Source organism: Ranitomeya imitator, chromosome 5 (assembly GCF_032444005.1).
Source record: "Ranitomeya imitator isolate aRanImi1 chromosome 5, aRanImi1.pri, whole genome shotgun sequence".
NCBI lineage: Eukaryota > Metazoa > Chordata > Amphibia > Anura > Dendrobatidae > Ranitomeya > Ranitomeya imitator.
The window spans coordinates 656,180,870-656,202,654 of record NC_091286.1 but is presented as its reverse complement, the minus strand read 5'-3'; the positions used below and the strand labels follow the sequence as shown (position 1 = coordinate 656,202,654).

General features: G+C 45.2%; 1 protein-coding gene and 1 pseudogene across 1 annotated transcript; one reads left to right on the top strand and one right to left on the bottom strand.

Moving 5' to 3' along the window:
- Positions 1 to 231: 231 nt before the first annotated feature.
- Positions 232 to 4,533, bottom strand: LOC138637926 (serine/threonine-protein kinase SBK1-like). The gene is made up of 3 exons (XM_069726845.1): positions 4,416 to 4,533; positions 1,885 to 2,087; positions 232 to 1,005 (listed from the first exon to the last, which is right to left on the bottom strand). Exons 1-3 carry the CDS (start codon positions 4,531 to 4,533, stop codon positions 232 to 234), a joined length of 1,095 nt encoding a protein of 364 aa, XP_069582946.1.
- A 5,647-nt stretch (positions 4,534 to 10,180) lies between these two features.
- Positions 10,181 to 11,275, top strand: LOC138637925 (uncharacterized; annotated as a pseudogene).
- The last annotated feature ends 10,510 nt before the right edge of the window (positions 11,276 to 21,785 follow it).

Here is a 21,785-nt window from a genome sequence, read left to right as displayed (position 1 = left end):
AGGACAGAGAATGAACTTCAATCCAATATTGCAGCCAGCATGCAGCCAGCAGGTAAGGAAAGGGTGAATCAACAACCCCAAAACCCCGCCTCCATGGCTGAAGATTGTTCCCTCCAAATTCAGGTGACAGTGTCCCTTTAAGTCTGCCATGAGCTCATAATTCAGGAGCCAATACAAATTAATAAGTGTCATGCAAGGTTATGAGCTCACTGGATCTTTACCTCTCAAGATCTAAAGGATTTCAATTTCAGAACCCAAATCGAGGTTGGCATTGTCAGACATAATCAGCAGGACATCACTCGACCGAGATATGGCTTCCTCTGAGGCATCGCCTATGATGATGCACTCTACGTCTCCTCGATTCTCCACCACAATATACTCATCTTCTCCTTCAATGATGATGATTTCTGTCTCCAAATGTTCCATATCCACGTTGTCAACCACAATCTCATGGGAATTATCAGACACGTGGTCTTCACCCCATGGAAAGTAAAGAAAGTTCATAACTATGTTCACTGAACTCCTGCTGGTGGGGTCTTCAGAGAGCAGACAATGAAAAAATTCATGAGCATTGACAGAAAACTTGGTCCAGTGTCCTGGAGGTACAGTGTAATTTTCAAAACGCTGCCAGTAGATAAATTCTTGGAAGAGATGATCATCTTCTACCGCTCTTTCCCATGGAATATATCCAGTAAACGCAATGAAAAGAAGTACACCAAAGGCCCATGTGTCAATGCTGGGCCTCAAAACTAGAGCTTCATGGCGTCGCAATTGACAGAGCTCTGGGGACATGAAAGGAATGATAAATGACATTGAGGTCACAAGAGTACCGATTGCTTTTGTCAGGCCGAAGTCACTCAATTTAACATGGAAGCAATCTTGGTCCATTAGTAAAACATTGTCTGGTTTTACGTCTCGATGTACTAGTCTTTGATCATGCATGTATTCTAGCGCTCTGGCCAACTGTAGCGCACAACGCTTCACCTTCGCATCTGGAATTCCAACCTGGAAAAGTAGATGAAACCATTAGATGATCACTTTACTAGAAAATGTGTATGGTCTTAGGAAAACCAGAATGGTATCTTATCTACATGCTTTCCTTTTAGTTCAGCACGAGATATTGGTAACCAGTGTCTTACTGGAGTGTTTTCTGTGAGTAGTACATAACTTATGGTTGGCCATATTGTACAGTTGCAGACACTGCTCTGGCCCCTTTCTTTTTCCTTTTTAGCTAAATATCACATAAATATTGGCAACATAAGTATTGTACTACACACAGGGAACATATGTTTTGCCATATTCTACTGTTTCCAGTACTGCTCTGGCCCCTCTCCTCTTCAATTCCCTTTAGCTCTCACGGGTAGAAGTCACTGCTAACGATCACGAACTCTCGACACAAATCTGGGAGCCTTATTTTCAATCTCCTAGACTTACATTGAGAAGTGACTTCTGATTCTTCCAGCAAACACTGGAGCGAACCAGGAAGTCACAACCTTGGTCACATGAGGCACAAAAGGATCAGGTTGGCACTGGAAATAGCAGAAGATTGCAACTGGTCAGTATCTTATTGCACAAAAAACATCAGTAATGCATAACTGGTGGTGACATGAAGGAAATCCCTACTGGTACTGTAATCTAGGATAGCAATTTCCAATCTCTGACATTCTAATCTATACAAAACCACTAATATGGCAAGAAGGGTCAAGTAAGGTTTTTAGCTAAAACTATTGAGTCACATGTTGGAGAACCCCTTTCTTTGAGTAGAGATAAACTGAACTAAAACATTGTTCCTGACTGCAATTCTTTAGAGCATCTTCAAAAAATATGGCCACAATTTTACATGGTTAAATATGCAAATCCATTTAGTGATTTTGAAATACTTACACCGGGTTCTATGAGCGAGTGAAGAGTTCCTGCAGGGGCCAAATCCTGGGTCAGGACGTAGAAGTCATCTGAGTCCACATAGATGGGGTGTGTGAAGATGATCCCTTCGTTTCCTGACAGGTGGATGGACATACAAAGCTCATTGAGAAAGTTTTCATGCTTTGTCCGTGTCTTCTTCATCAATTTAAGGGCCACCTTGTTTCCTTAATGAAATGAGAAAAATTGATATATCAAAGCAAATTCTTTGCAGAAAATGGGCCTTACTCTAAATATTAGTCTTTAACCCCTTAATGCCTTATGATGTGTTTAACTGTGAAGATCTCCGGTCACTTATTGCTCCATAACAGATGTATCAGTGGTGCTGATAGCCCTGGTACAGAAACTGCACCATGCGACTGATGCACAGTCCTGCTCCTGCTGTAATGGCTAGGATGGGTGAAAATGCAAGCACTAGCAGATTAACCCATCATATACAGCTGTTAGGGTACCGTCACACTATACGATTTACCAACGATCACAACCAGCGATACGACCTGGCCGTGATAGTTGGTAAGTCGTAGTGTGGTCGCTGGAGAGCTGTCACACAGACAGCTCTCCAGCGACCAACGGTGCCGAGGTCCCCGGGTAGCCAGGGTAAACATGGGGTTACTAAGCGTAGGACCGCGCTTAGTAACCCAATGTTTACCCTGGTTACCAGCGTAAAATAAAACAAACAGTACATACTTACATTCCGGTGTCTGTCCCTTGCCGTCTGCTTCCCGCACTCACTGACTGCCGGCTGTAAAGTGAAAGCACAGCACAGCGGTGACGTCACCGCTCTGCTCTGCTTTCACTTTACGGCCGGCAGTCAGTGAGTGCGGGAAGCAGACGGCAAGGGACCTGACGGACACCGGAATGTAAGTATGTACTGTTTTTTTTTTTCTTTTTTTTTTACATTTACGCTGGTAACCAGGGTAAACATCGGGTTACTAAGCGCGGCCCTGCGCTTAGTAACCCGATGTTTACCCTGGTTACAAGCGAACGCATCGCTAGATCGGTGTCACACACACCGATCCAGCGATGACAGCGGGAGATCCAGCGACGAAAGAATGTTCCAAACGATCTGCTACGACGTACGATTCTCAGCAGGATCCCTGATCGCTGCTGCGTGTCAGAAACAGCGATATCGTATGGATATCGCTGGAACGTCACGAATCGTACCGTCATAGCGACAAAAGTGCCACTGTGTGACGGTACCCTTAGTTGTAACAGAGGCACATGGGCTGACAGATTTTTTTTTTTTTTTTCCTTTGGACTACTCATTGTGAGCTTTGAACACCAAAAAAGCAGTATCTATTCTTTCAAAAAAGTACTACAAAGTTTATTCAAAGAATTACATATATAGTCAAAAATAATACAAATACATTACATATAAGGCAAGAAAAAAAATGGGTTTATTGGGAACAGGAAGACTAGCTCATCCTGCAAGGGCGTATAGTAGACACAGGAGTTGGACCATGGACAAATACAATTACTACATAAAGTGCAAATCTTATTCATAAAGTGCCAGTGCTTTAGTGATTCAAAGAACACCGAAGATATGGAGAGTTATTGCTAGTAAACACTAAAGCACTGGCACTTTATGAATAAGATTTGCACTTTGTGTAGTTATGGTATTTGTCCATGGCCCAACTCCCATGTCTACTATACGGTCTAGCAGGATGAGCTAGTCGTCCTGTTCCCACTAAGCCCTTAATTTTTTCATAAGATCATGCAAAGTATGGGATAAAGTGAAACAATAAATAAAACAAATCAAAAACCAAATTCCTGGATTTTGTATGCCCCCAAAAATGTTACCAGTAGAAACTACAATTTGTCCTGAAAAGTTGATGACTTCCCTTCCAACAAGGAAAGATATTCTGCAGGTTGATTGGGTATTTTTTTTAGTATTTTGATTTGCTACACTCACAAAATGCAATAATTTGTTTTTGCACTCTTCACTATTTAGTGACATATCAAGGGTTTAAAAATGTGATTTAGGATTTCTTTAAGATAAAATGTACAAAAGAAACAAGTAGTCAAAATGTTTTTACCAGAAAATGGCACAACTGAAAACTAAATCTTGTCCTGTAAAAATAAAACAAAAAAAAACCTCATACAGCTCCATTTTCATAAATGGTCAATCTGTATGACTGCTATTTATTTTTTTATTTTTTGGCAAAAAGTTGGAGAGTTGTGTAAACTCCAAAATGCTGCCAAAGACCAATACAACTCATCCATAAATATCCCTGAACTCCTATAAAATGTTTACAAAATACTATGGATTCTGGAATGACTGTGAAAGAGAAACCAAAAGACTGTCCTACAGCCCCATCCTTAAGGGGTTGAAAGCTTCTCAAGTGTTTGTGGGATTTGAAATGTCTACAAAATTCTAACTTTTATGAAAAATGTTACTATTAAACAATATGAAGGCAATAAACCAATATATCATAGAAACATTTTATGGTATAATCAAATTATGACTAATCCACACTTGTAATATTTGACCTTACCTGTCTTCTTCTCGGTAGCCATGACCACTTTGCCGAAGGTTCCGCTGCCCAGAGTCTTCAACAATTCGTAATCCTTCTCACTAGTGTGGGTGAACTCAAATGCATGAACTGCTTCCATCCTAGCTTATGATGGGTCAGAATCTACTCGAGAAAACCCAGCTGAATCTTTGTTTCAATGTTTCACAAGAGCTACAATCTCTCAATTAGTGAAGTCGCTTCTCTAGGAATTGAGAGCAAAGAAGACCTTGTAGTAAAGATCAACCTCACAAGTGACTGCAAGGATCCAACAGTCTTTTATGGACACCATGGCCATGAGATTGAGGTTCCACCCCTTTACAAGGACAATGGTGTGAGTGCCCCTCTAGTCATATGGAAATGAGGGGCTCACTACGAAGTTCAGGAATAGCTCAGGTATAAAAGATGTCTGGGTGGAGGCCATGCTGGATTTTTCCAGTATCTGCCATTTGTTGACTGAATCTATTTAGTTTACTTTAGTGTCATTTGTTATGCAAATATCGTGTATGAAAACTACTTTAATCTAGAGGGTATTGCTGGATTTAGGCAATCTGCATGTTGTACATAACAAGACACTATATATTCTTTTATGTCAAGTAATCACTCCAAAAATGTGCATCCTGTCTTTCAAAACAAAGATCAAAAAGTTGTGTACCCCAAAATAACACCAATGAAAATGTAGCCATTGATCCTGCCAAAAAAGATGTTGAGCCAACAGGACACATACTTGATATGTATGGGGGCATTATTGCTTTAATTGTGGCATCCTTAGTATTATTTAGCAAGTAGCACTTAGTCACAAGTTCTTATAAAGTAATAATGAGGGAAACTTGGGGCAATTAGAACCCTAAAAGGGCACATGGGGGCTCCTAAGATGTGTTTGCATAGCATGCGTCTCTCCCTCGAAGCAAGAAATGTTTGGGCTCCTCTGGTCTAAATTTTCTGCTAAGCATTAAAAAACCTGGACCCCAGACTGATACAATGCATCAAACTACAGAGAGACCTTTACATCTGCTGTATATAGTGCCCAGGAGGTTGTCTAGTCCGGTTATATTTTTATCGCTTCTCAGTGGTGTCTTCCATGGTCACACGTCATCATTATTGACATCAGGTCAGCGCCGTCTCCTGAACTTCTTTTTCCCTGAATCTGTGGCAGTGGAGCCATTTTTTAAAAAACCCTTTGGCAAATTGCACCACTGATTTATCTCTAAAGGTACCGTCACACTGAACGATATCGCTAGCGATCCGTGACGTTGCAGCGTCCTGGCTAGCGATATCGTTCAGTTTGACAGGCAGCAGCGATCAGGATCCTGCTGTGCCATCGTTGATCGGCGCAGAAAGTCCATAATTTATTTAGTCGCTGGACTCCCGCAGACATCGCTGAATCGGCGTGTGACGCCGATTCAGCGATGTCTTCACTGGTAACCAGGTTAAATATCGGGTTACTAAGCCCAGGGCCGTGCTTAGCAACCCGATGTTTACCCTGATTACCAGCGTAAACTTAAAAAAAAAAAAAAAAAAAAAACACTACATACTTATCTTCCGCTGTCTGTCTCCGGCGCTGTGCTTCTCTGCACTGTGAGCGCCGGCCAGCCGGAAAGCAGAGCACAGCGGTGATGTCACCGCTGTGCTTTCTGGCTGGCGCTCAGTCAGTGCAGAGAAGCACAGCGCCGGAGGACAGACACCGGAAGGTAAGTATGTAGTATTTGTTTTTTTTACGTTTACGCTGGTAAGCAGGGTAAACATCGGGTTACTAAGCGCAGCCCTGCACTTAGTAACCCGATGTTTACCCTGGTTACCAGGAAACCGGCGTCGTTGGTTGCTGGAGAGCTGTCTGTGTGACAGCTCTCCAGCGACCACACAGCGACGCTGCAGCGATCGGGATCGTTGTCTGGATCGCTGCAGCGTCGCTTAATGTGACGGTACCTTAAGTGTCGGTGATACAGATGTGTGGGATTTCTTGAAGCCATCCTATTCATGAAATATCGGATAAGAAAACGGATGAACACCGGTACCCCTAGTGTTGGGCAGGACCGATAGTCCTGTAGAACTACCCAACACTTAAATGGAAGGACTCTTGTACCTCAATACTTCTTGTGATACTGATCTGCACAACATTTGTCTGAAAAATGTTAACGTAAAATCCTTGATTTCTTATTCTGCTAAAGTTTTTTTTTTTTTTTTTTTTTTTTTTTATAGAATCAAATGTTTTCATACTTCATTTATGTTTGCTGCTCTTTTAAAACATGGATGTGATCTGGACACTGGCTGTTGTCCAAAAGACGTTCAAGAAAGATTTATTGATAGTGACTTTTTAAAAAGTTGAGAAACCGCTCTAGACAGGAGGTTTATAAATGTAATGCATCTTCTTTACAAATAACTGGTGCAACATTTTTTGGAATTTACTGCAAATGATAACTCAACCAAGAAACTCAATTGTAAATGCCCTTCATAATTTTCTCCTTAGAAAGTTCTTCTACATTCTTCTAGTTGAGAGGTGAGAAATTAGACTTCTGCACAAGGTAAATCTTGCCTTGCGCAGGCGTGTACTATGGAGGACAGAGAATGAACTTCAATCCAATATTGCAGCCAGCATGCAGCCAGCGGGTAAGGAAAGGGTGAATCAAACACCCAAAAACCCCGCCTCTATGGCTGAAAATTGTTCCCTCCAAATTCAGGTGACAGTCATCTAAGCCTCTCACTCATCTCCCTCCACCTTCTCCAGACTGTGCGGCATCAGCTGATCCCTAATCGTATGCCACGGCTATCAAAGAAAAAATAAAGAAAAAATAAAAAAGCACACTTCACTATTTCCTTGTCACAATACCACTACTGTCTCTGCTGTTCGTGTTTTGGTTTAACTCGCTTCTTTCTGCATCTCCAGCCTCTGCACTCTAGACCAGGACTTCCTGCTATGACCAGGCCTGGACGTCCCTGTACTTTATACAAATGCATATGTCATGACTTTGAGTCAGTTATTTCTGAGGCCTGATCATGGCTAGAAGTCCCGTTCAACGGTGAAGAGTTGGCAATTCTTGCCGCCGCTCTCCACATCTCCAATGACATGGCAGGGGAGGCAGCAGGGGGACAGGTGTGCAGTATAAGTTTGTGTTTAAACCTTTTACTAGCTCTCTACAGTTCTGCAAAATGCCGGCCACAGCTGGCTAAAATGTTACTGAATTTGAACATAATGAATTAAAAATATTCTAGAGAATACGGAAGGATTTTAGTAAAAATCGAGGATTCTATTTGAATAAGTTTTGCCCATCTCTGGACACGCATGCTCACTACTACCCCATTTATGTAAGGGATCTTTGAACCCAATTTTTGTCATTTTTTGGGATCCTAGTGTTCAGACCTTAGCGTTCATACATGTATTATCCATTCGGTGACTGTGATAAATGCTTTTCATGTAACTACCCCCTTTACTTAGGCTAGGGTCACATTGCATTATGTGACCGCGTTTAACGGACGTTACACCGTGGCATGATGCGGTGTAACGTAGTCCGTTAACACCACCATTGCCTGTAATGGTGAACGCATCGCTAGCGCACGCCCATATTGGGCGTGCGCTAGCAATGTGTCGCGTCATTTGAGTGACAGACCGCGAACGCTGCTTGCAGCTTTCGCGGTCCGTTCCTCGCTAGCGCAGATCAGGGATCTGCGCTAGCAGGATCAGCTTTACGCGATCCCTTTTGGGACATTGCGTTAGCGCAGTCCGTAGAGCTATGCGCTAAACGGACTGCCCTAACGTAATGTGACCCTAGCCTTAGAGATAAGATTGTTATCCCCAACATTCTTTGCAACATGTACATTTTGCCAAGAGTGTGCGAAGCAGTCATCAAAGCTAAAGGTGGCTACTTTGAAGAACCTAGAGTATAAGACATTTTCAGTTGTTTCACGCTTTTTTGTTTAGTATATAATTCCACATGTGTTAATTCATAGTTTTGACGCCTTCAGTGTGAATTTGCAATTTTCATAGTCATGAAAATACAGAAAAATCTTTAAATGAGAAGGTGTCCAAACTTTTGGTCTGTACTGTATTTTTATGAAAACAGAAGATACATCTCAAGGTAGTAAGTGACCCATCAGCATTCAGTTATCTATATATATAATTGTCTAAGGGTTTTTCCGTCTGTCTGTCTGTCTGTCTGTCCAGGAAATCCCGCGTCTCTGATTGGTCGAGGCCGCCAGGCCTCGACCAATCCGCAACGGGCACAGCGACGATGATGTCATAAAGGATGTAGACATCCTGCCTCTCTGATTGGTCGAGGCCTATCAGCAACGGGCACAGCGACGATGATGTCATAAAGGACGTAGACATCTCACGTTTCTGATTCAGCGACGGGCACAGTATCGACGTAGATGTCATAATGGTTGCCATGGTGACGATGTCATAAAGGTTGCCTCGATCAATCAGCGACGGGCACAGTGTGCCGCGAATTCTGGAATCATCATTGTCAATATACTACGGGGACATGCATATTCTAGAATACCCGATGCGTTAGAATCGGGCCACAATCTAGTATATAAATGGAGCCAAATCATAGTCCCTGTTTCGACCTTTGGGGCTCAATGCCTCCAGTGTGTGGATCCAAAACACTTTTTTTTTGGCATAAGGATCCTATTACCCCCCCGGGAAGAGCGGGGGGGGGGGGGTCATACCTGTTTGTTTGGACACCTGTAGGTTTGTACACCACTATGGCTAATGTATATACTTTTGTTATTATCTTTGTTTATCACGCTTTCATTATTGTAGTCACTACTGAATGTCAAATGTGACAGATACGTTTGTAAAGGCCCCGTCACACTTGGCGAGATCGCTAGCGAGATCGCTGCTGAGTCACAAGTTTTGTGACGCAACAGCGATCTCGGTAGCGATCTCGCTATGTTTGATACGTAGCAGCGATCAGGCCCCTGCTGTGAGATCGCTGGTCGTGTCGGAATGGCCTGGGCCATTTTTTGATCGTTGAGGTCCCGCTGGGGAACACACATCGCTGTGTTTGACACCTTACCAACGACCTCATTGACGACTCAGACACCGACATATAGGCGTGCATTTGCGTTGCCTTTTCCGCGCCCATTCTGTTCCGATTGGTGGTCGCTACTGCGTTCTGATTGGTTTGCGGCCATGCCTAGGCGACACATTTTATAAGCCCTTTCGTTCTTTGTTCCTGAGCGCGTGGTGGAGCAGATCGTTGTAGAGTTCTCCGGCCTGCGACTCCTCTTCCATTTCGATAATCTGTTCTTCAAGGATTCTTCTGACAACTATACATTGTGCACGGTAGGTGTTTTTGGGGTCGCAAGTCCGTTTTCATAGTCCCCTAAATTTTTTATAGGGCACCTACAAATAATTTCCTGCTATCATTGCTGTGGAGGGAGGGAGTGAGGGCTTGGCTGCTATCTGTGTACATATACTTTTACACGGGCTGCTATTTTAGGGGGTCTTGTGCTTGCACACCCATACAGCATGTTTTCTGTCATGCATGGTAACGGAATGGAGTGCATTTATTTTTTTTATAAATTTTTTTTTTCTTTCTTTATTTATTAACTTTCTCATCTTTTTCTTTTGTGTTTCAGTGTGCAGCATCATGAACAATGCGCAGTGTGCTGTTGTGTTTGCTGCATTGCTGGTTGAGGAAGCTCGGCGGCAAGATGAGGCCCGGATGCAAGAGAGGCGTTCCAAACGAAAGCATCGCATGTGGACCAGAGTGGCTGCAGAAGAGGTCTGATTTGTCCCACATGCAACTTGTAAGAGAGCTTCAGGATAAGAATCCTCATGATTTCCGCAACTATCTGCGGATGTCTGAGGAATCCTTCAAACATTTACTGGAAAGAATTACTCCACTGATTCAACGGAAGGATACAGCGATGCGTGCTGCCATCCCGGCCGATGAAAGATTGGCAGTCATGCTGCGATTCCTGGCCACCGGGCGCTCGCTGCAAGACTTGCATGTTTCTTCAGCCATTTCAAGGCCCCTGCTCAGCGTTCTAATTCCAGAGACATGTGATGCGATTTTCCAGTCTACGTAGCTACATGCAGTTTCCCAACACTGAGGATGAATGGAAAAAGATTGCCTCGGATTTTGAGCAGCTTTGGCAGTTCCCTAACTGTGGTGGGGCTTTGGAAGGGAAACATGTCCGGATCACTCAACCACCGAACAGCGGATCCTACTTCTTTAATTATAAGGGCTATTTCAGCATCATCCTGATGGCCCTTGTTAACGCGAATTACGAATTCATAAATGTAGATGTTGGCATGAACGGAAGGGTTTCCGATGGTGGTGTTTTAGAGCACACACTCTTTGGAGAGCGTTTGAACAAATGTGAACTTCACTTGCCTCCCAACTCTGAGACTAGAGGCAACCTTCATTTTGTTTTTGTCGGTGATGAGGCCCTTCCCGCTTCATCCCAATCTTATCAAACCGTTCCCCCAAAAAAGTCTAACAGAGGAAAGAAGAATTTTCAATTACCGCTTGTCAAGGGCACGTCGGGTTGTAGAAAATGCATTCGGTATCATGGCTAATCGCTTCAGAGTTTTCCACACGCCTATTAACATGAAGCTTGAATCGATAGACTCCGTTGTTTTGGCTTGTTGTGTGCTTCACAACTTCCTTCGCCGTCGCGATGCTTTGGCGTACAGTCCACCAGGCTTCATGGACTCTGTGGGCCTAGAAAATGGGGAAGTGCAGCTCGGTGAATGGCGCGCAAATGATCCTGCAATTGCAGGCCTTCAACCATTGGTACCTGGCAGAAACACCCACGATGCGAAGACCTGCCGAGACAACTACTGCCAATATTTTAACGGTCCTGGTGCTGTTACTTGGCAGCATCAGAACTTATAGTGGGCTACTACTGACATTTATACACTGTTTTAATTATTGAACTGATTTGTCTAATAAACTGTGTTTTACTTTGCAAAAAAGCTTTGTTTCTCATTCTTTCTGCAGTAAGGGCCCGTATATACATACGTGTATTCCTATGTATACATCCATATACACCAACATTGAAATCTACAGATACCTACATATACACATACATACTCACAGACATACAAATATAAATACCTATCTAAGCATAAATACATATCCATACATTAAACCACCAACACTCCAGTCTTCCTGTGCAACTGGAGACGCTGTATTGATAATGCGTAACTTTTAGAACGCAGTAGCGTTTTCGGTCTGACCTGGAGATTACATTACAGGGCGCTTCCTTCGTGAACGCAGTAGCGTCGTCTAATAACCGCGGTGACGTTGATGCGTCGTGGGCGTGGTTTACGGTGCTGATGCGGTGTGGGCGGGTTAAAGGACATTGCTGCGGCCTTGCTTGTAACTAGTGGCGGCAAAATGGCGGCCAGGCGACGTGCAACACCTTGGGGTGACGCAGAAGTGCATTACCTGGTAACAGAGGTAGATGCCTGTGATTATGGGTGTCCTAATCACCCAGAACATCCTGTCCTCCATAAGCAGGCTGTGCTGCGCAGGATCAGTCGGGGCCTAGCCCAGAGATTTGGGGTGCAGCGCTCCAGTACCCAGATCCGGAAGAAGCTGGCGGATCTGCAGTACAGGTCCAGTGAGCGCCTAGCCAGCATCCGGTCACAGAGCCTTCCACATCGTGGTGAGTGTTGTTAAGATAGGTTAGCATAGTATATGGCCACGACCGTTTTTAGTGTTTCTGCTGCCCTCGGCACTTTTCGTGCTGCCTCCCCAGTTGATGAGTATGCAGAGACTGTCAGCACATTCATGGCAGATCCAACATTTTTTGGGTGGCGTGCACCCAACGTCAGACACACCGTTGTAAAATGAGGGGCATGTATACACACATATATACCACACAGTGCTCATCTTGTTTATTGACCGCACATAATGCTCTGCTCCGTACACACACACATGCCGGTCCGTTACGCACACACCCAGCTCTGCTCCGCACGCCTCGTACACACCCGGCTCTGCTACGCACACCTCGTACACACCCGGCTCTGCTCCGCACGCCTCGTACACACCCGGCTCCGCACGCCTCGCACACACCAGGCTCTGCTCCGCACGCCTCGTACACACTCTGCTCTGCATGCCTCGTACACACCCGGCTCGGCTCCGCACGCCTCGCACACACCAGGCTCTGCTCCGCACGCCTCGTACACACCCGGCTCGGCTCCGCATGCCTCGTACACACCAGGCTCGGCTCCGCACGCCTCGTACACACCCGGCTCGGCTCCGCACGCCTCGTACACACCCGGCTCGGCTCCGCACGCCTCGTACACACCCGGCTCTGCTCCGCACGCCTCGTACACACCCGGCTCGGCTCCGCACGCCTCGTACACACCAGGCTCGGCTCCGCACGCCTCGTACACACCCGGCTCGGCTCCGCACGCCTCGTACACACCCGGCTCGGCTCCGCACGCCTCGTACACACCAGGCTCTGCTCCGCACGCCTCGTACACACCCGGCTCGGCTCCGCACGCCTCGTACACACCAGGCTCGGCTCCGCACGCCTCGTACACACCAGGCTCGGCTCCGCACGCCTCGTACACACCCGGCTCGGCTCCGCATACCTCGTACACACCCGGCTCCGCACGCCTCGCACATACCAGGCTCTGCTCCGCACGCCTCGTACACACCAGGCTCTGCTCCGCACGCCTCGTACACACCCGGCTCGGCTCCGCACGCCTCGTACACACCAGGCTCTGCTCCGCACGCCTCGTACACACCCGGCTCGGCTCCGCATGCCTCGTACACACCCGGCTACGCCCTGTGCTCCTCGTGCACACCCGGCACTGCACAGTCCTGCATACAATGAGGCCCCTGATCATATGACCCAAAATACGCCCCAGTATATGGCGGCACATTTGTTACAACCGTAATTACAGTGCAGCACCTCAGGTATGTAATAATGCAATAATTTATTTTTTCTCCAGCACCAGCAGACCCGGAGCCCCAGCCGGAGTCACCTACAGGCTCGTCACCTACAGGCTCGTCACCTACAGGCTCGCCAGCATCACTCCGTGACATGGGTGAAGCCTTGTCCCCCGGTAATTCTTGCACTAAAAAAAAGTCCATACAACTTGTAAAGGATAGGACTGTCGTGTATTATGAAGTGTTGTATCTTTCCCTAGGCGGTGATGCCAGAGGATCCGGGTGGTCCCTTAGTTCTTCATCACCCGATTTACACGGAAACCGTAAGTGTTAAATAACAAACACGTACATGATAGTTAGATGCATGAACAAACTAAGTTTTACCATTCCCTCCATAGAAATCCCAACATTAGAGGACCTCCAGGCATCACACAGGAGGATGATGGCGACACAGAGGACACTGACTGAGCAAGTCAAACAGCACGGAGTGATGCTGGCTCGTTTTGTGGCTACACAACAACAGAGTGGCAGCCATTAATTTTTTTTTGTTGTTGTTGGTTTTGTAATATTTAAGTTTTTTGTTCTTGCTATCTTTATATTCTTTATAAAACAAAATTACAGTTTATATCCCCTGATGTGTACGCTTTGTTAAAAACAACAAACATGTTTCATCACTCACAATCATTATATGTATGCATCTGTATACATGCACCCAGCCCATTATTCCGCCTACTAGACCTGCAAATGACTATATGCTGAATTCAGTAAAGCAGACTGCAAGTTTGAATTATCAAAACACTTTTATTTATAACAAATCTTAACATTAACTAACATTTTAATTTAACTCTTTTATATTAAATAACTTCTGTACAACAATTATACTTATAACCCTAAATGTTAAATGGAACTATAGTTCTTCATAATGGTTTTCACCATTCAAAAATCCTTGGCTGGGCGGAGAAGATAATTGTCCAAGGAAAGAATGGGAAAACCTGGGATATTGTGCTGGAGGGGCAAGCGGCATGTTTGGATGAGATAGAATTCGACGGTGTGCTGGTGTCCCACGCATTGCCTCAGGCGTTTCGTTCATTGGCTGCCATGAACAAGGATCACGGTCCATCAAACTATGCACACTTGACCTTTCATCCAGCTGACCAGCTGCCGCTTTGCTTAAAGTTTCAAAAATCACCCTCTCTGTGTGGATCCTTTGTGTGTCTTGCAGCTTCCCTAGCCGATCAGCGGCAAAGTTGGCAAAGGTGTCCACGGTACTGTTACTCTGCTGGCTTAACATCTGCTTTGCCAAAGTGACCAACTCTGTTGATGGCTACACGGTGTCCTTTCTTCTACGACCATTGTTAATCCGCCGTGGTACATAAGCTGAGTTGGGGGTTGAGGGTGCAGGGTCTTCACTCGACCCCTCAGTAGCCTCCGCCCGACTCGGTTCATCTCCCAGCAGGTCCTCACTGGTCGGGGTGGACAGATCATCATGCAGATCTTGCTGCAGGAACAGAAAATTAAGAATTAAGGGGAGGAACTAGTATTACAGGATAGGTTTTTTCATTCAACGGTATGAACACTGAGTGGGGCAAAAAAGTAAAGGATTGTACTTATCTGAAGTGGAAGGGATAACTTGGAGAAAATGCAGCATAATAAGAGGGAAAAACTTAGTTACTATTTTCTATTCTACTATGGCATGAGACACCAAGTTTTAAGGCTTTTTACAGGGAAGCAAGCAAAGAAGGTACTTACATCTCCAACAGGGGTGTCAGTCGGGATCACAGGGTCTTCATCCAGGGTCTGCCGCATTGAAGATGCCATTGTGCGTAGGAGCTCCTGGTCACGGGTGAAGCCAAGCAAGTCAAAGTACCATAACGATGGCACATAAACCTCATCTGTGGCGGCACCAGACTTCTTTGACTTCACCACCTTGTTCAGCTCCTTTTTATAAACTGTGCGTAGAACCTGGATCTTTTTCCAGACAACACTCTCATCCACCTTCTCGCTGGGGTTATGCTGCTTAAAAAGAGCAACAAGTTTGGCAAATGCTTCCCTTTTCTTATTTCTGTTACTGTAGTCAGCGGATTTAATCTGCCAAAGGCAGGGCAGGGATCGATACATCTCAATTAATTCCCGTACAAATTCCTCGGTATTGAAAGACATCTGAAAGAAAGAATAGCATACAGTGAGCATATATGGAAAATTTTAAACAACATTTTGAAAAGTTATGTATGAGCCACACTACTGTGAATGTAGAATAGAGAACAATGTGCCAGGACTGCTAATAATCTCGGCCAGTCTGCAGTCCCTCCTTCCAATAGTCCTCCACTGACCACACCAATGCTGCCTGTGTACCCCTGCCATGCAAATGGAACCGGCATAGAGCCAAATTTATTATTTAAAAAATAAGGCCTAGTAAGCCTGTCTGCCGTCCCTCTGTGCCCACGAGACTACCTAAAATGGCTCCATGTGCAAAAGTATATGTACCACAGATAGCAACAAAGCCCTCCCTCCCTCCTTCCAGAGCAAAGATAGCAGATTAGTTGGTGCCTTATAATAAAGGGAATGGAAACGCATTTGAGACCCCAAACGATACCTACCGTGCACAAAGTATAGATATCCGAAGAACCGTTGAAGAATACAAAAGAATAGAAGTCGCAGGCCGGAGAACTCTACAACGATCTGCAATCCACCACGCGCTCAGGAACAAAGGACGGAAGAGCTATCGTGTCGCCTCATATGGCAAGGCCGCCGACCAATCAGAACGCAGTAGCGACCACCAATCGGAACTGAATGGGGGCGGAAAGGGCAACGCAAAGGCACGCCTTTGTGACTACGTCACACAAGACGTCCCTCATCGAGGTCTGTATCGTCATAATAGCAGCCATGTGACAGGGTCACAACGACCAACGACATCGTTGTACAGGTCGCTACAGGTCGCCGCATCGCTGCTGCGTTGCTGGGAAGATCGCACTGTTTGACATCTCACCTGCGACCTCATAGCGACGCAGCAACGATCACAGACATGTCGTATCGTTGTCGGGATCGCTTTATCGTCACTAAGTGTGACTGGGCCTTAGAGATCGTAATGATTTATTGTAGTACGCCTTAAGTTGAGTGCAAGGTTGCATTTTCATCATTGTATGGTTTGGGTACCTACCTTAGTCAATAAATACCATCTATGGGTAGATGCTAAAGGTACTGTCACACTAGACGATATCGCTAGCGATCCGTGACGTTGCAGCGTCCTCGCTAGCGATATCGTCCAGTGTGACAGGCAGCAGCGATCAGGCCCCTGCTGGGAGATCGCTGGTCGGGGAAGAAAGTCCAGAACTTTATTTCGTCGCTGGACTCCCTGTAGACATCGCTGAATCGGCGTGTGTGACACCGATTCAGCGATGTCTTTGCTGGTAACCAGGGTAAACATCGGGTAACTAAGCGCAGGGCCGCGCTTAGTAACCCGATGTTTACCCTGGTTACCATCCTAAAAGTAAAAAAACAAACACTACATACTTACAGCCGTCTGTCCTCCAGCGCTGTGCTCTGCTCTCCTCCTGCTCTGGCTGTGAGCGTCGGTCAGCCGGAATGCAGAGCGGTGACGTCACCGCTCTGCTTTCTGGCTGCCCGGCGCTCACAGCCAGACCAGAGAAGCAGAGCGCCGAGGACAGACAGCAGAAGGTAAGTATGTAGCGTTTGTTTTTTTACTTTTTAGGATGGTAACCAGGGTAAACATCGGGTTACTAAGCGCGGCCCTGCGCTTAGTTACCCGATGTTTACCCTGGTTACCGGGGACCTCGGGATCGTTGGTCGCTGGAGAGCTGTCTGTGTGACAGCTCTCCAGCGACCAAACAGCGACGCTGCAGCGATCCGGATCGTTGTCGGTATCGCTGCAGCGTCGCTATGTGTGACGGTACCTTAAGGTGTGATGGTCTTCACCTGCCATAGACCCTCAGACACAGCCCTGGTGCCGACATTGTGTGCAAATCATTATGGAAAGTAAAGGGGATTAGTTGGTGCTAATTGTAAAAGTGATGTTAGAAGAGATTAACATAACATTTGGGATGTGTTGCTGTTATGTGAGCGGTCACAACATCCAGCCCTCATAGGGGAATGAGCTGTAATCGCCCCAGGGCCGCTCCATTGTATTCATGCCCTGATACTAACGAGATGTTCTCTGATGAGCACCAGATCCCTTCCTGGGGGGGGGTCACTTTTTTTTTTTTTCAAAGAGCACTAGGATTGTACAAAGGTTTATATTTTGCAGGACAAGTTGTAGTTTGGAATTACCCCATTAATTTTACCATACAATATACTGAAACGATGTGCATAAACCAATGTGAGTGGGAGGATATCTTAAAACCAATGAAATTCTGCCATTTTTTTCCTCCCCTTTTAAACAAGAGATCATCATTGGGTTTTTTTCTTCGATGGAGCGGTGTATCCACATGTTTTTTGCTCTGATTTTACTGAATACAATAAAGAATAAGCAAAACATTATATGATACAATATATCATACCAATATCTCGCTGAGGATCTGTTTATACCAAGGAAGGTGACGGGCACAAGGGGGCATTCTTTGCGTCTGGAGGAGAGAAGGTTTTTCCACCAACACAGAAGAGGATTCTTTACTGTTAGGGCAGTGAGAATCTGGAATTGCTTGCCTGAGGAGGTGGTGATGGCGAACTCAGTCGAGGGGTTCAAGAGAGGCCTGGATGTCTTCCTGGAGCAGAACAATATTGTATCATACAATTATTAGGTTCTGTAGAAGGACGTAGATCTGGGTATTTATTATGATGGAATATAGGCTGAACTGGATGGACAAATGTCTTTTTTCGGCCTTACTATGTTACTATGTTACTATGTTACTATGATCCCAAAATAGTTTTTTTCCATATGAAGGTGTGGTTAATGAAGAAAGTCGGGATTGTGTGTGAGGGGGGAAGGTTCTGTTCTTCTGACCAATGTTGTCCAGTTTTGCAGATGCAGCGATGTCACAATTTTTTTTTATTTTTACAGATATTTTTTCACACCCCTCTTAACTAGAAACTAAAGTAAAAAGTTAGTAATAAAATGTGATCCCCTGAACATGCCTAAATCTACGATTATGCCTGTAGCAATGAAACAATCGGGGTCCAAACAATATTGGTTCTGTAGGTTCTTTCATAAGCTAAAAGACGGCAAAAAAAATTCTGTGGCACTAGAAAAACAGGTAGATATTTTTGGTTTGTCTTTAATTCATAACTGAGTCACATGTAAGTCTGAGGTCGGGGTCCCGGGGACTGTCTGTGCTCTGTATTACAATATTACAGCTCAATTACCAAAATGTCCACAGTATCCAGGTTTCTGGCACTTCATATATCTGATGAACCCAAGCTCTAGCAATAAATACAGCCCAGAGTAACGACGAGATCAATCATAACTAACACAAATCTTTATTGATAAAAATAAAATCAGAATAAATTAAAAAGCAGAGCGCCCCCTGGAGAAGACACTACTATATCCAGAGTTATAATTAGCAGTATGCTATTATATGGATCTGTCATAATTAATATTTATAATTATGATTTATTATGACTCCACCTGATCAATCTCATGAAGAAAGAAATACTTCTGGTAATCAACCAATAAGTCATAAAGCACAATTTATTAAATGTCTGTCAATTGTGCAGATTATACTGACACATACAAATCTTACCAAGCTTAATAAATAATACTCGGGAAGAATGCCATCAATATGGCCTTGATTATGAGGATATAGAGGGATACCAGGCACTTAGATCTCCTTCGAGAGAATGATAGAGCCCCTCAAGATGGAAAAGGTCCTTTTACATCTTTAAAAAACAAAAGTGCAAGGATGCCACCGCAGGGTGATACCAGCAATATTGACATCTTTGCACTATTGGTGGAGAGGGACCTTAGAAAACTAAACAATCTGGAGTGGGAAAAGAGCGGCAATATGTCAGAGGATGAATGTGTAGCCCTGAATAACCTCAGAAGGAATGACCAGATAATTAAACCCTCAGACAAGGGGGGAATCTGGTCATTTTGAATCACACCGAGTATCGCTCGATGTGCTAGGCTATTCTATGTGATGGAGAAACATATGAAATTCTGAACCGCAGCCCAGTGGGGACCTTTGGGGAGGAATTGAGAATATTACTGGAAGGGGCCCACTCCTGGGATCTTATCTCAAAACAGGAATATGATTTTCTGCTACCTAAGTTTCCACTCACAGCCACGTTCTATGCACTCTGTTGTGAATTCTGTTATCGAACTCTCTCCTGTGGTCATGAATGGTACTTCGGCGAGTTCTGTCCATGGACTCCCTCTGGTGGCTGTGAGTGGAGCTGCTGGTTCTGAGGTTCCTTCCACAGGTGACCTAGTTTAGTCTTAGGCTGGCTGCTCTATTTAACTCCTCTGATCGTTACTCCATGCCAGCTGTCAATGTTCTTGTACTGGTTAAGTTCGCTCTTGGATCTTTCTGGTGACCTGTCTACTCCAGCAGAAGCTAAGTCCCTGCTAGTTAATTATTTGTTCATTGTTTCCTTGTCCAGCGTGCTGTCATGATTTTGCCTTGCTAGCTGGAAGCTCTGGGATGCAGAGTGGCACCTCCGCACCGTGAGTCGGTGCGGAGGTCTTTTTGCACACTCTGCGTGGTCTTTTTGTAGTTTTTTGTGCTGACCGCAAAGATACCTTTCCTATCCTCTGTCTGTTTAGGAAGTCTGGCCTCCCTTTGCTGAAACCTGTTTCATTTCTGTGTTTGTGACTTTCATCTTTACTCACAGTCAATATATGTGGGGGGCTGCCTTTTACTTTGGGGAATTTCTCTGAGGCAAGGTAGGCTTTATTTTCTACCTCTAGGGCTAGTTAGCTCTTAGGCTGTGAAGAGGCGTCTAGGTAGAGTTAGGTACGCTCCACGGCTATTTCTAGTGTGTGTGATGGGATTAGGGGTTGCGGTCAGCAGAGCTCCCACTTCCCAGAGCTTGTCCTGTGTGAGTTTAACCATCAGGTCGTTCCAGGTGCTCCTAACCACCAGGTCCATAACAGCACTCCCAAAAGTTCACAAAGGGTTGAATCCATTACAGGGACGTCCCACAGTGTCGGGGGTTGACTCCCTGTTACAGAACTGTGGAATCTATGTGGACCAAATTCTACGTCCCTTTGTAGTGGCCACTCCGTCATACCTGAGGGATACGGCAGACCTGCTATTGAAATTGGAGGGAATACATCTGGAGGAGGAATACTGGTTGGCATCTATTGACATAGAGGCCTTATATAGCAGTATACCACATGAGGCAGGGATGAGAGGAGTGGAGTTTTACCTACAACAAAGGTCGGTGGCTTGCAGAGAGCATAATACATTTGTACTGTCCCTTCTAGAATTTACGCTCACTCATAACACCTTCACATTTGATGGAAAACACTACCACCAGCTCAGGGGCACCGCGATGGGGAGTCCCTGTGCCCCGTCGTATGAAAATTTGTTCCTAAGCTGGTGGGAGGAAACAGTAGTGTTTAGAGGTGAATCTGGCTGGTGGCAGGATTCTATTTTAGTCTGGTACAGGTTCATAGACGACGTGTTTTTGGTGTGGACAGGGACAAGAGAAAGATTTGGGGACTTCCTGGGGGACCTGAACCATAATGACTTGGGTCTCAGATTCACATCAGAGATCCAAAAACGGGAGTTGGCTTTCCTAGATGTCACCATCAGAAAAGAGGATAGAGGCGATATCTCCACAAGTATATACCGGAAGCCAACTAGCACAAATAGTCTCTTGCACTGGCAAAGCTACCATCCGAACTCCCTGAAAAGAGGGATCCCTAAGGGACAGTTCCTGAGGTTAAAAAGGAACTGTTCCAGAAATGATCTCTTTGACAGGCAAGCAGGGGACATGTACAGGAGATTTAGAGAAAAGGGATCCCCGGAGCATATACTTGAGACAGCCTTTGAGCATGCCAAAAAAACGGACAGGCAAAAACTTCTACAAAATAATGGGGGAAATAAGGAAGGAAAAGAGGATATCAGAATAATTGGAACATTTGATATAAGGCATCAAGAGATCCGAAAAATATTGCTCAAACATTGGGACATCATTAGACTGGATCCCGAACTGGGTGAGGTGGTGGGGGAATACCCCAGCATCACTTTCAGGAAAGGGAAGTTGCTCAGAGATATGCTCGTACACCGCCAATACAGAAGGTCGGAACCGAGTGGTACCTGGCTAGACAGGAAGCCATGCGGCTTCTTCAAATGCGGGAACTGCAGCATGTGTAGATGGATGGAACCGGGGAAATCATTCCGCAGCTCGGCCACAGGGAGGATGTTACCAGCGTAATTTCTCCAACTGTAAAACCACAGGGGTAGTGTATATGGCGAAATGCTCATGTCCAAAAGATTATATAGGTAAAACTAAAGGGGAATTTAGGAGAAGAGTGGGGGAGCATATGGGAGACATCAGAAATAACCGGGATACCCCACTAGCGAAGCATGTACAAACCCAT

Coding starts and splice junctions, on each gene's coding strand:
- LOC138637926 (XM_069726845.1), bottom strand. CDS start 4,533: ATGGAAGCAGTTCATGCATTTGAGTTCACCCACACTAGTGAGAAGGAT. Junction 2,088..4,415: donor GGCTACCGAGAAGAAGACAG/GTAAGGTCAAAT, acceptor CATTTCATTAAG/GAAACAAGGTGGCCCTTAAA. Junction 1,006..1,884: donor ACTCGCTCATAGAACCCGGT/GTAAGTATTTCA, acceptor CTACTTTTCCAG/GTTGGAATTCCAGATGCGAA.